The sequence below is a fragment of the Sabethes cyaneus genome, chromosome 1, assembly GCF_943734655.1.
Source record: "Sabethes cyaneus chromosome 1, idSabCyanKW18_F2, whole genome shotgun sequence".
Classification (NCBI taxonomy): Eukaryota; Metazoa; Arthropoda; class Insecta; order Diptera; family Culicidae; genus Sabethes; species Sabethes cyaneus.
This window is the reverse complement of record NC_071353.1, coordinates 2,311,616-2,325,829: the sequence shown is the minus strand read 5'-3', so window position 1 is coordinate 2,325,829 and position 14,214 is coordinate 2,311,616. Positions and strand designations below refer to the sequence as shown.

The window sequence follows — 14,214 nt, the reverse complement described above, 5'->3', positions numbered from 1 at the left end:
GCCAAGTTACCCAATGGTTTTGTCTGTTGGATAACTGCTCGTAATTGTTTGTTATTGTGCGCCGTCTGGCTGGTACTCGCGCCCCTGCATAATCGGTACAGCGCGGTACGCAGTGGACGCGCGCGCGCCGAAAAGCAGTCGAACATTTGAATATGTACATGAGCATTAAGCATCCAATGATTGGTTAAATTTATAATTTAGTTATTAAAATGTTCGATTGTTCAGAGGAACGGAAAATGCTTCTCAAAGCAATTAGAATAATGTGATGGTATGTTTCGTACTATATTCGGCTAAAGCAAAAATATGATGGAATATGTGAAATATGTGAAGATTATAAATATTCATATTCCACATTTTCTAGATAACTATTTAAAGAACAGATTTATTGAATATGTTTTATCCAGAAAAGACTTTTCAATCAAAATAAAATGTGATTGAACGGGTTAGATTGTTCGTAGAGGTAACGTAGTACCATCAAACGAGGCTTTTCAAATTTGAGTACCGGAAAAAATATATGTGCAACAAATTTGAAGACCTTAATTAACACGAAATTATTAAGGTCTAGAATAGAGCAATTTACGTATTTAGAAAAAATAAAAATGTGGTCAATATTTGTTGTCATAGAAATTATAATTTAGTTTGCTGTAAGTTACCTCTTGAACGAATATTATATGATACTCGCTTAACTTTTCCGAACAATTAACTTGTCTGAAAGTTAACTTTATTGGGATATTTTTTTCAGGTAAGTTGAGCTCATTTACTTAAACGTATAAAAGCAAAGCAAAGTATTTATTTCAACGCATTAATTTGTTAAACGCAAACATGGTGATTTAGTTTAAAAACAATATAACTAGCAGACCGGCTGATCTTACTTGAGACCACTTCGTCTCTTATCTTCAAAGGATGTGTTTAATGGCGATGTCTGGTGCATTTACTACAGGAAGGCTTTTGGACGATTAATCGAAGAAATAGTCATGTTTTTGAGTAGGGTACAGGAATATATTTTCAGTCCATTAAGCGGTAGCCTAAACAATATTCAGGAATTACGTTGAAACTATATGCATTCGAGACAAAAATTTTATACCAGTTGATAGAATAATATTTACTGAATATCGGCGTGTATTTTGGTCTTAATGAAACACTACTGAATTAAAGTTATAGTCGCAAGAAATGATGAAGTCGCTGCGACTAAATTGGGCCCATTTTCTATCGTGGTGTCTGTGTTTCCGACCGGCCGAAATAGTCTAAACGGGGATTAGATGCTTTTCAAAAACAGATCAAAAGAGTGACCGATGGATAACGTGTCTGTTGCCTAGATACCGGCTCATTGAAGATAACTAGTTTTGCAGTGACAACAGCTTGCTGTAGGCGCTAGCGTATCATTGAATCATACATATACATTAGCACCAGAAGCAAGTGGTTGTCACTCTAATACTAGCTATGTCAACACGATAGAAGAGTTTCAGGCGCAACTGCATCACATCTTGGTAGTAGTGTAAATAAAGCACCATATGCTCATGCTGAAATTAAAAGCAAAATGCTGCAGATTGCTAGTGAATGAAAATTGATTTATATTCTCATATCAGAGGGGAAGTTTTGTTTTCTTCCGTGATGAAAAGAAATAGAATTGTTCTGTGCCATCATATTCACAGCTTTTTAGTTGCTAGAATAAGTAAACGTAATCATAATTGTGTGTTTTCCAAACCATCATCAAGAGCTAGAGCGGATACGCGTAAGCGATTGCTGCTGGTTTATTTTAGCCTGATTAGTGATTACGTGCCAGCGGAAAAATAGTGGTTTTGATATTTATTGAATAAAATTTAGCAAATTACTTACATTTTTATGAAAATAATAACACATTAAAGCTTATGAGTGCTACATTCGTTTCAGTATTGTTATGTAAAAGTTTTAATGTATCGAGGGGTCAGGTCAATAGGTAATGGGTTTCGAGTGGATTGCCAGATATTTGTGCTCATTTCAAAACTATCGGGTGTCGGGCTTTTCGCGTGTAATATTGTCGGTAAACTGATATCTCGGGCAATATATACATCGATACTTCCGTGACATTCGTTATTCATATATTATCTCGCGATAGTTACGTAGGTATTTCAATCGATTTACGCCATCACATCATATACCGACATGAACTAGCTACTCATTTACCGGAATAAAGGAGACAATTTACTGTAGCCCGAATCAAATACCCATGTTCGTGTCATGCTGTTAGAGTGCCAAGAAACCCCACCATCCATGTGTGATAAGATAAATCCTGATCTTCCTTTCTACTAACAGAAATTCCATTCCCGAAATACTTGTGAAGATGCAGAGGATTCTCTGGTCCTTAGTAGCAACAAGTATTGAACTAACATTCCTTCTTATTCCACCAGGACCCGCATCCGGAGACGGCCGGCGCCGGTATTGACCAGCATGCAGGGATCTGATAAGGTTGCACAATGAGAAATAGCGTGCTGTCCCAAGGATGCTTTTTCCAACCATCGTTTTGCAATTTTCATCAGTTCTGGTCAATAATGGAGTAGCAGCACACGGGCGGTATCCTATGCTTATGCTCATGCTAAATGTCTGGTGCATTTACTACAACTCCTACTGCCGCCCTAGAAGCTATTTTCAACATTCAACCTCTACACTTCCGCCTGAAGCAAGACGCACTGATATGTGCTTATCGACTACATGCGATTGGTCCTTGGCGGTCTGTGGACGGTTCCACTGGTCATACTCGATTATGGTCGCAAATTGTTGCTGAGAACTAGTTTTCCCTTGCTCCTAGCGATGTAACGTTCATGCGTACTTTTCCGTACCTATAGGAATTTCTCAAGTAACTTTCTTCCTAGAGAGGAGTGGATGTCAGGCAACATGGAAAGGAAAGTTTCCGACTGTGTGGTCTGTTATACCGATGGTTCCTTGTACGAAGGTCGTGCTGGTGTTTACTGCCATGAGCTGGAATTGGAGGAATCCTATTCGTTGGGTAGTTACTGCACCGTTTTTCAAACTGAAATCTTTGCAATTATGTGCAGAGCTCAGTTTGCAAGTCAGAAAGAACTGATTGGCAAGATTCTGTTCTGATAGTCAAACGTCTATAAAAGCACTTTGTGCGGCTAATTCCAAATCTAAAACAGTCATCGCCTGCTACACTCAATTAGGAGAACTAAGCATTCTGAATGCCGTTCATCTGGTTTGTGTTCCTGGCCATTCTGCTATAATCGGAAATAAATGGACTGATGAACTTGCAAGATCTAGAACAGAAAAGTCGGTTTTCGGACCGGAACCTGCATTACCAATTGCGGCATGTTGGATAAAACAAAAGATTCGATCTTGGTTTTCATATGAACATAAACGTTATTGGAAAAATCTTGAAACTTGTCGTCAAACGAAAAGTTTCATTGTTAAGCCGCGTGAGAAGGTTGCGAAATTTCTTTTGCAACACTCTAAGGTAAATTACAGTATTCTTATCAGATCACTGACTGATCACTGCAGACTTAATTATCATATGGCTACGATTCAGCGAGCTGAATCGTTTCAGTGTGTTTTATGTGAATCCGACTACGGTACACCATATCACGTAAATTGCAACTGTCCTGCAGTAGCACAATTACGTCATAAGATCTTTGAATCCTACATCTTATAAATGAATCGGATTTTGGGAACCTAAAGACGAGACATTTTGATGTTTCTTACCGAAAGCGGTATAGAGCTATGGGCTCTTATTTATCACTAGTTGAGCCCGAATCTCACGATCCGGAAAATATAAATGTCTGTTTAGAATTCAAAAAACTGCGGATACATTCCATTGGCCACTGGTTGCGAAGATGTTTAATCTTTGTATTAGTTCTTTGAGTTCTTATATTGCATAATATAGCTCTAAGATGTTGTACATAAAAAAGTCATAGCCGGAAACTGAAACAAATAGTTTAGAGTAAAATGAGTAAAATGTTGCTTAGAAAATTCTTGATCGTTTGCTATCATTATTAACTCATTTTTTTAAATTTTGCGAGTTGGCCCGGTCTGATTTAACACCGACCATATGATATCGCGACAAGCAATCGAGTTGAGCAGGCGAGTCGAGCAGTAGAATCAAGCAATCGAGTCAAGCAATTGGTTCGAGCAGTCGAGTCGAACAGTCGAGTCGAACAGTCGAGTCGAACAGTCAAGTCGAGCAGTCAAATCGAGCAGTCTAGTCGAGCTGCTAAATGAAGCTGTTCAGTTAAGCAGTCCGGTCGAGCAGTTGAGTCGAGCAGTTGAATCGAGTGGTTGAGTCGAACGGTCAAGTCGAGTAGTTAAATTGAGCAGTCCAGTCGAGCAGTCCAGTCGGGCAGTTGAATCGCGTAGTCTAGTCGAACAGGGCAGTAGAGCACTCGAATCGAACAGTTTAGTCAAGCAGTCCAGTTGAGTAGTCGGGTTAAGCGGTTCAGTCGAGCAGTTTAGTCGAGCAGTTCAGTCGAATAGTACAGTCGAGCAGTTGAATCGAGCAGTTAAGTCGAGCTGTTGAATCAAACAGTGTAGTCAAGCAGTTGAGTCGAACAGTCGGGTTGAATGGCTAAGTCGAGCAGTCTAGTCGAGCTGTTGAATCAAGCTGTCAGTTGAGTCGAGCAATCAAATCGAGTAGTCTAGTCGAGCAGTTGAATCGAGCAATCGAGTTGAGCAGTTGAGTCAAATGTATACTGCTTTTGTAAGTCCCATCATAAGTTACAGCTAGAAAAAGCACCTAAATTATTGTACAATTCCAGAATCCTTAGAAAAAGGTGAAATAAATTACCAAAACACCGGATAAGTAAAAGCAAAACAATCGTTTGCTACATCCACTTGACTGAAAAGCCGAAAAACCGTCAAAGCGTTATAAAGTAAGATAAAACTTTTCTTACATTAGACCAACTTTGTATTTTTTATTTTGGCCTTGAAATGAGGTCAGGCATATAATTAATTTTTATAACGGCGGTTTTTACGAATAACGGAGGGAACCGTAGAAGAATGTAACGAAAGACAGAGTCGATTGCATCCAACAGATTTGGATCAGGCGTGAAGGAGAAAGAGCGGAAGATGAGGTAAGGGAAAGTCATTGAACCAATGCTTAAGAAGTTATGTTCCGCAATCTTTTATCCAAGCTGGAGGATCGAACCAAGCTATACTTGGAGCCAATTATAACCCTATTCGAACCCACTCATTCTCCCAGGCCTTTGAGTTTCTTAACAAAGAAACAGAAAAACACTCTAAAGTTTTAAATGTAATATATCTAATCTTTTGACTATGTTACACATCTGCAGACATACACTCTGAAATCCATATCACGATTTGATTCCAACAGCATAGAGCCGGGGTGGTTCTTGCCGTATCATGAATTCGTGGCCAATTCCTTAAGCGTCTCGACACACGCAAGTCGGTTTCAACCTGGTCGAGCCATCTAGAACGTTGATCCGCTCTATGTCTGGTTCTGGTAGGGTTCTTGAAGAGAACGGATTTCACTGCACAGTCATCCGGCATCCTTGCAACATGGCCGGCCCACCGTAGTCTCCCACCTTTCACCGGGCACCACCACAATGGAAATTTTTCCAAGTAGTGCCTGCAGCTCGTGCTTCATACTCCTTTGCCACTCTCCACTATCCGTTAGTATTCCGCCAAAAATAATCCGTGATTTGACACGACAGGGGCTACTGTTGTTCAAATCCGACAAGTTCACGTATATCTTCCGTAAGCAAAGTTACTGTCTCAAGTCCGAGTACCGGTCTGATTTTGTACATCGTCAGCTTCGTGCGGCGGCGTATGCTCCTTGATCGAAGCATCTTACGATGGGAAACGTAGGCTCGACTTCCAGCTTGGATGCGTTGTATAATCTTCTTACTCGTATTGTTGTCGACGGTGACCAGAGATCCCAAATATACGAACTTACCAACCACTTCCAACTCATCGTCGACAATAGTCACTGTTCGTGAGAGGCGAACGTTATTTTCTCTGGAGCTTCTCTCTACCATATAATCGGTTTTTGACTCATTTTGACTGGTCCTGGTCAACCAGTGTTCAATAGACCAAATCATCATACCGTCAACTGACAGATACTGGCGCCCTTGTTTACATTTTGGAAAATTAACCTTCTCGTTTATAGCGAGTGTAGCGTGTGTTTTACCATTTTACAGGCATTATGGCTTTTTAAATTTAGTCCTAATGCTGTTTAAACTCGGTTTAAACAACAAACTTGCCGATTAAACAGCTGAAACTTTTTTGGACTCTGCGGTCTGTTTGTAAACAAGGGCGCCAGTATCTGCCAGATGACGTCACCTTGATTTGGTCTATGGCCTGATTTTAACATAGGTCACAACTGCAAATGAGAGATTCTCTTCGTATCTCCTCTCTTACGCTTATCACGACAATCCAAATACACGTGAGTGATTTTTTTCGCACAAAATAGTTGCTGGTGTCATAAACAAGCTAATCGTAAAGAAAAATGGCCTTGAAACGAATACCCCATTTTTAACTAGACTGGCCTCTCTGTTAGTTTTTCCATATAAACGCCATGTGTCAGCATCAGCGACGCTTCTATTTGCACAGGTGGTGAATTTTCGATGAGTGTTAGTAGGCTCACCAAACTTTTGTATTGGTGTTTGTTCGACTATGTGGGCATGGCGGTATGAATATCGGCACCCGCTCACATAGATGCATCCAGGGCCCACCTTGGCCGGTAGAGCGAGCTACCATCTGTGTCTCCCGAATATTGGCAGAGCTGCCAGTCTTCTTGTTATAGGGTGTTCACTTTAAGTGATTTGACACCGTAATAAGCGTAAGTGAGGAGAAACGAAGAGAAGCTCTCATTTGCAATTAGGAGTTAGAATCTATTCAAAAATCAAACGAAAATTGGCAAACATAGGCTAGTCTGACTGGTGTACCGTTGAAGGATAGAATCTAAGATTAATTTTATCCTTTTGGGTTGAGCCTTGAAAATCAAAATGCTATGCAGCTCCAACTCGACACCCCATATAAAAACTTAATGAAAATTTCCATAATAGCAAAACTCTTTTTGGAAACAAATCCAAAAATGATATTTGAACCCAGTGTGAAACTTTGTATTTGCGCAAGATGAAAATTTAGAAAAAATTTAAGATGGGTCAAGGAAGGTTGATTTGAACATATCATTAATTTCAGCATTTAACATAATATATGATTTTTAATCATCATAATTTCCGTTTCAAAAATGATTATTAGTCGTACAGTAGTGAGAAAACATACCATAAATGTAGTGTACAACTTTGAGATGTAATTGTACCCAACCAACTGGATAGCAAACTATAACGTGAAGAACTTCCAAATGTTTAGACATTTTCTCGATATCAACGTTTTAGTGCGCGTTCTCGTCAGCAGCACGTGGTCAAATGTGACACCAGTCGCGAACCATGTCACGCGATGCTCAATTGCTTTATTTTCTAGGCGGCATAAATTGTAACGCTCGCATGTGTTTCGGAATACGTTAGCTGCTTTGCTCGGAAACGTAGAAACCCTTAGCGGCTGGTGGCCTGGTGACTGACAAGACATTCCACACAGCACATGTTTGTGGAAATATCAATGCCGACCGCTATGACATCTCAATACATTTTTCTCTTATGACTGCACTGAGATGTTTATGGATCACTTAGGTAAAAAGACTTCAAAATCTTGTAGCAAAAATAAATAACAAGGGAAATAAGAAAAAGTTTACTTACAATCAAAAATAACACCAAAGTCCTCATTTCTGCAGAACTATTTTTCGAATAAGCCAGCGGCACTCATGTGTAACCAGCACGAGGAAGGGTGCAAATGTTTCACAACCCCGGAAATGCAGGCGGCTTCTTGCCTTCCTTAGTTACTTCGTACAGAAACTTCTTCACAGAAAAATAACTTAAATTCTCGAAGCTTGTGGTTTATTCTTTCTACTCTTCTCTGGTTTCTTCTTTCGATCGAACACGGACAGCACAAAGCATCACTCTCATGTCGACTGCGTGGGGCTCCAAAAACCGTAGAATTGAATTAATTTGGCATGATCTAGAGGTTGGACGGTGGATTTGCGAAAATCACCGGCTGTCACTTTTCCTTTGATTTTTACTGCTCTGCTCGTCTTCACCTCGATCACTGCGGTGCGTGAAAATTTAAGCTATTGCGGATGCACGTGGTCAAGTCAGTCAGTCAGTCAGGTTTTCAACAAATACGATTACGCGCACGGTACTTGCGAAAGGCGCGCAAGCAGTGTACAACGACGTGTTCAATAGTTCGTTATAGACTGACGCCTGCTGAGTTGGGGTCTGTGCGATGCTCGATCGAGGCGTCCATCGAGCGTCGCACGAGCAAACGACGAACCCCGCCGCCAGTCGTGTACCCGGCTTACCGACAGCAAGTGGAAGCAAGGGTCTGCCAAAAAATGGAGAGTATCTTTCACTTTTTCGGATCTCGAACCGACGACCGCTGACGGTTTGGTTCGTTAGTTAGTGGTGCAGTTTTTATTTTTATTTTTTTCGCAAGTCTTCCAGTTCCCAGCGAAGCGAGGTTTTTGGTTGGCGAAACCCGTTCCGCTTTGCTGCGGTCGGGTATTTGTTGCAAGGAAATGTAGACAGCCTCCAAAGTGGTGGCATTCTTGAACTGAATTTGCTTTCTATACATTAAACGCCTGTCACAGCCTGCTGCGACTGCCAAACTCACAGACAGGTTGGGCCGAAGGACGCTGGGTTTGCAATTAGGTATAATTCAAATCGTTGCAAAAAAAACGACTGCATGCAATATGAAATTGTCATTTTTTGAAGTTATAATTTTACTTTTATTAAGCTGATTAAGCTATTATATTTGGAGTTGCTAAATTACTACTATGATGACGAACAATGATACCTATATATTATTTCTCGGTTCAAACAAACAGAAAGACCGACCAACTGCCTAATCTATCTAATACATCAGCACAAGATTCGTGCCCCCGAAAAATCACGACCAGGGCCATTCGAGACAGGCGATAAAAACAACAAATCTAAATCAATCCCTTCTCTTCCGACGTTCTCCACTATCGCAGGTGCCCTAGAGGATGGAAGCAATTAGCAGAGGCGAGCGGAATCCGAACAGAACACCATGATAGACAACATGATGACACGTGACAGCGAAATACCGGCCATATTCAACCCGAAACGTGTTCGAGCCCCCTCCGTCGTGGTAACAGGTAAGTGCTAGCTGGTAACACCCTCGCTTTTGTTCAATCCCAAACATTGGTACATGTATATTTTATGTATCACCGGTCGACATGATTCAGGAGAACCTCCCAATGGACCATTCGGTGGGTTCAACAACAATGTGCCACAGATCATGCATTCAGACTCGGTGACATCGAGTCAGCATGACGGTCAGGACAGTCTGATTGGCGTGACCGTTACTGGAACCGGATGCGAGACCCCTCCACCAGGAGCATCCACCGTTTTGGGGACGACGGTGCCGAATAATACCAATACCAATGCAGGAACCACCGCAGCTGACGGAGTGCCACCACCAGCAACTAGCAGACTGAAACGATGTCGCGACTCCTGCTGTTCTGAATTAGCTCAGAAAGTATGTCGTTAAATTGTTAGCTGATTAGAAAAGACAATAATTATTTTTGTTATTTTTACAGATGTACTTTGGAGTGTGCGTAACGATTCTCGTGACGGCCTCCTGGGTTGGAGCAACGCACTGCATAAAATTTCTATACCTGCAGAGAAATGCGTATGCTTCCACACTACCACCGCACTTGACGGCTTTAATTACAGACAGTGAGCCAATCCTGACGGCGGACGCTAATTCATCTGCCCTGATCGTTCACGGATTCGGACCGACCACTTCGTTCATGCCGTCAACCAGCAAACCAATCGTCACCTCGGACCGGCTGGTACCGTCCAGCTCAACGCACATCTTTAACGCACCGTTCTTTGCGTCCTGGTTTTGTACCAACTTGTCGATCCTGTTCTTCCCGATTTACATTCTCGGTCGGGTGGCCATCAAAAAGTGCGATGGTACGGGTGAGGTGCTCGGGGAAATACTGCGGGGCTTTCGGGATCGGGGTTTTACAATCGGCCGCTTTCTGAACCGCTGCTTGACGTTCTGCATACTGTGGCTACTGACGACTTATCTGTACGCGCTGTCACTGAAGGCCCTGCTGGCGACGGATGTAATGGCCCTGTTCGCTACTAACGTGGCGTGCGTTTACCTGCTAGCTTGGGTTATACTGCAGGAGCAGTTCGTCGGAGTTAGGGTGAGTATGCTGTTGCTGACTTACTTGCCATGGGACTGGCTGACTGCCTTGAAATCATGGGAAATCTTTAAAAAAATCTTATTTGTCAATTCCAAATTCTTATAGTGATAAAAAATATAACAATAGGATTCTATTTCGCGTCCGCTCGTTATGATTAAAAAAACTTACGACTAGTCATGTGTCACTGTAAGAATTGCGCGTGATTTCGAAAATTTTTGTGTAATTTGGCTTTCGATCTGAGTTCAAGATAATCGAAAATTATTCGTTATTTCTCACGATTCGTTCAACTTAATAAACCATGTTCATTCTGCAGTTTTGCTTCGTTCCGAAAGTTCGAAATATGTCTTCATTCTGTTTCGACTAATTTCATGAAATCAAAATTAAACTTGAATGTCCTTTCGTTTCTTTTCCGTATCAAAAATCAATTTCGCACATTTTGCTATCCTTGGTCTCAAATACAATTAGTTGAAGTAAAGCGTAGATATTCTCTTTACCCGATTCATTCATCAAATCAAAAAATAATTAGGCATATTTTCAAAACGGTTTTTTTAAACTTGTGTGCTTTTGAATTTTTTGTCTACCAAGTTTAACATCACCAACGTTTTACAGATCGTAGCTGTGATACTGTGTGACACCGGAATCGCACTTCTAGCCTACATGGATGGAATCACGGGCAGTCCAACGCTGGGTGGTGTGGTACTGGCAGCCCTCTCGGCCGCCGGCTATGCTGTTTTCAAGGTAGTACATGCTGACAAGTTCTTTTATCATCCGTCAGAATCCTTCTGGCTTCTGCTTCTGCTGCTTGCAGAAAGGATTCTTTTCTGTATTAATAGCAAAACAAAGCAAAACAGCAAATCAAAATCCAACAATTTTCCACGCTGATCACTTTTGTTTGCTTTACTTTATTCGCTGGCCATATTCAACGAACCGAAACTACTATATTTTTTTGTTTTCGTTTTCAGGTGATGTTTCGTAAGGTGATGGGCGATCCCCCGGTGGGCCAAATTGCGTTCACTTTCTCCTTCATCGGCTTTCTGAACGCTGCCATCCTGTGGCCGGTATGCATCGCACTTTACTTTACCGGTGCTGAGGTGATGCCCTGGGAGCCACTGCCATGGATAATACTGCTAATGGCCAGTGTGTTGCTGCTAGGTGAGAGCCCGTTTATCGTCACATCTTTCTGCCCCTGCAGTCAACTGAATGCGTCGTTTTAATTGGTGCATTTATTTATTGTTTCTTGTCTGTTTTTCTTTCTATTTCTCTTTTTTCTGGGCTGCCACATTTGACGGTGATCTGTCATGTTCTCCACGCGTGGCACTAATTTCGACAGTTTTCCACATTTTGACGCAGTTTAGCAGCGCTGTTACGTACAATATGTTTGTTACATTAGGTTTAATTACAGCTGTGCCAGTATCGGCAGGTAACTGACTGTCTCTTATGGCATTTTTCGGTCGCATTGCAATCGAGGCATTGGACGGTAACGCCACAGTCGTTCGTTTCAAGTTTAATATTTCTCAGGACGTGACTGAAAACATGTCACGGCACTTGAAATGACGACGAAAGCCTCTGAAAAACCGAAAGATAGCAATCAAATAACAGTGGCTTTTTTCGTTTGCTTCCGCTCTCTAACGCGTTTTAGCACTGGACATCGTATTATATGGAGCGCACTTTGCCGGAATGAAGCTGGCAGGTATTATATTAATAGCTGTCGGTTTCTTCTTGGTCATGTTCCCGGACAATTGGCCCGATTACATCACCCGGCTGCTCAGGTAGGTTTACGACCGATTTTATCCAAGTGCTTTTATTTTTGCCAAATTTATTTCGTTTCGTCCGGTAATCCGATAATCAGGACCACTGTCTGGCTTATAATAGTGGTTTTACGTCTTTTTGTGAACAACCGTATATCTGCATAATAATTTTGGTTAGAAGTTATAATCATTACCTAACAGCCAAAATTGCTATGATATGATATAACGTATATAATCGAAGTAATGTTTTGTTTATTGTGTCGTTGCTGTAATTGAATTTTTATGTTTATGAATTGGTTAGATTATACTCAAATGTATGTTTCAGTCATTAAACATAAGCTTAAATGAATACCTGTCCATGAAAATTTCCAGCAACAGCAATATCATATTCCATTACTTGTTTGCTTTTCAGGAATGTTGAATGTAACCTTTTTCCGCAAGCCAATGCTTTTCATTACTATTTTTGTATAAAATCACAATCAAAACTATACTTTTTCAAGATGACTAAACTATAGAGGATAACTAACAATTTTACACTGTTTGAAATCTTCGGATGTAATGTAGTTAACTAGTTCGATGTCTAAGATTTTCTTATTTCGGCTTGCCATAACAGATGCCTAAGTGTTAATTTTTTGCGTACCGTTTGATTATTGTTTCACATCTGCTTGGGCATATGATTGTTTCGACTATCCCATTTGGTTGACATTTTGTCATATTATGTTTTGATCTGTCCGTCATAAAATCATAAAGATAAAATCAAATAGTTTTTACAGCATCACTAAGCGAATTCACTCAACTGTGTTTGTGTTCCCCTGAAATTACAGAAAAACTGGTCGTGCATTACTAAGAAACCAATGTTGTTACCAATCCGGTAATAATGATTATGAAAATTCGGTATGGAACATGTTTTCTGAACATTTGTTTTCTTTCCGCTCGAAACCTGTATCTTTTTGCTGTAAATATCTTACTTTCCGTATCCTCACTTTCCAGTATTTTACCTTCGGCGCTATCACGAGCCATAAACCGACGACAGACGCTTGAAAAAATTAATCATTTTATAGTTTCGGCGATACCTATCCTTACATAACCTAATTTATTGGTAAATTTCTTTGCTTTAGTTTTAGGCTATTGTATCACAGTGATCATTCATTATTGTAACTTACTTGAAATAAGCTACATGCTTATAAAAAGCATTATGAAATAGTTTTTCGAATACATTTTGTGCAAGTCAGACTACGCCAACTTATATGTAGATATATAAAAAGTCGTATATCAACAGGGAAGGAGGCACAGCGTGCCTCGACACTGGAAGATGGCAGCCCCATCACGAGACTCGGTAGCGTAGGTCTTGGTACGGCTACCTATCTGAACCCTAAAACTAAAAAGAGTCAAGAGGGGCTCTGTAGCCGCAAGGTTACCGAGTCTGCTTTGGCAAGCGAATGGTCGTGGGTTCGAATCTTAGTAGAATCAAGCCATTCGATGTTCAAAGTGACTTTTAGCATGGGTTTATTCTCAGGCCCCTCATTTGCTTGCCCTTCCTTAATGCTGCATTCTATGTTATCCCGATAAGGCCTATTGACAGTGCAAAATGAGACCCTTATAGTTAAATGCACTGGTGTGCAGTGACAGGGATGGCTATAATTGGGGACAGCGCTATCATGTGGAACAAGGTGGGTAAAGTAGAGAAAGCATTGAAAGAAGGGTAAAACCCAATTACACACAAGCACGCATGAAATTCAATAAGCATATCGCTCACTCAATAGCGATTATAGCAAATAAATGCAGTGCAGGTCATACAGCAAACACCCGGGCGATATCACAATAGATCTAACTATACTGGTCGCAGTGATGAGTCCATACAAAAAAAAAAAAAAAAAGAGTCAAGAAAATTCTACTCGGAACATTCGGCATGGACAAAGTCGACGAAATAATGACGTGGAATAGAAATTTGGTACCTGGAACTGCAGATCACTAAAATTCGTTGGTGGCGACAGGGTGCTGCTCGGCCAGTTAGAACCCCGAAAGATTGGTATCGTGGCACTGCAGAAGACCTGTCTTAAAGGCGAGAAGGTGCGGAGGGTTCGTGGCGGCAGAGCTGGGAACGGGCTTCCTACTGTTGGGCAAAATACATGATCGCGTAATGGACTGGAAAGCGATCAATGAAAAGATGTGCGTGTTAAGGATAAAAGGCCGTTTATCCGACTACACCATCAAAAACGTGCATTGTCC

At 41.0% G+C, this 14,214-nt stretch overlaps 1 protein-coding gene across 1 annotated transcript in view; it reads left to right on the top strand.

Moving 5' to 3' along the window:
* Positions 1-9,087: 9,087 nt before the first annotated feature.
* LOC128733452 (uncharacterized) overlaps positions 9,088-14,214 on the top strand; it is a 28,297-nt gene continuing 23,170 nt past the window's right edge. The window contains exons 1-8 of the mRNA XM_053827048.1: positions 9,088-9,175; positions 9,266-9,558; positions 9,620-10,237; positions 10,847-10,975; positions 11,200-11,389; positions 11,568-11,657; positions 11,877-12,006; positions 12,810-12,879. Coding sequence (XP_053683023.1) covers positions 9,088-9,175; positions 9,266-9,558; positions 9,620-10,237; positions 10,847-10,975; positions 11,200-11,389; positions 11,568-11,657; positions 11,877-12,006; positions 12,810-12,879 — 1,608 coding nt within the window. The remainder of the gene's footprint in view (positions 9,176-9,265; positions 9,559-9,619; positions 10,238-10,846; positions 10,976-11,199; positions 11,390-11,567; positions 11,658-11,876; positions 12,007-12,809; positions 12,880-14,214) is intronic.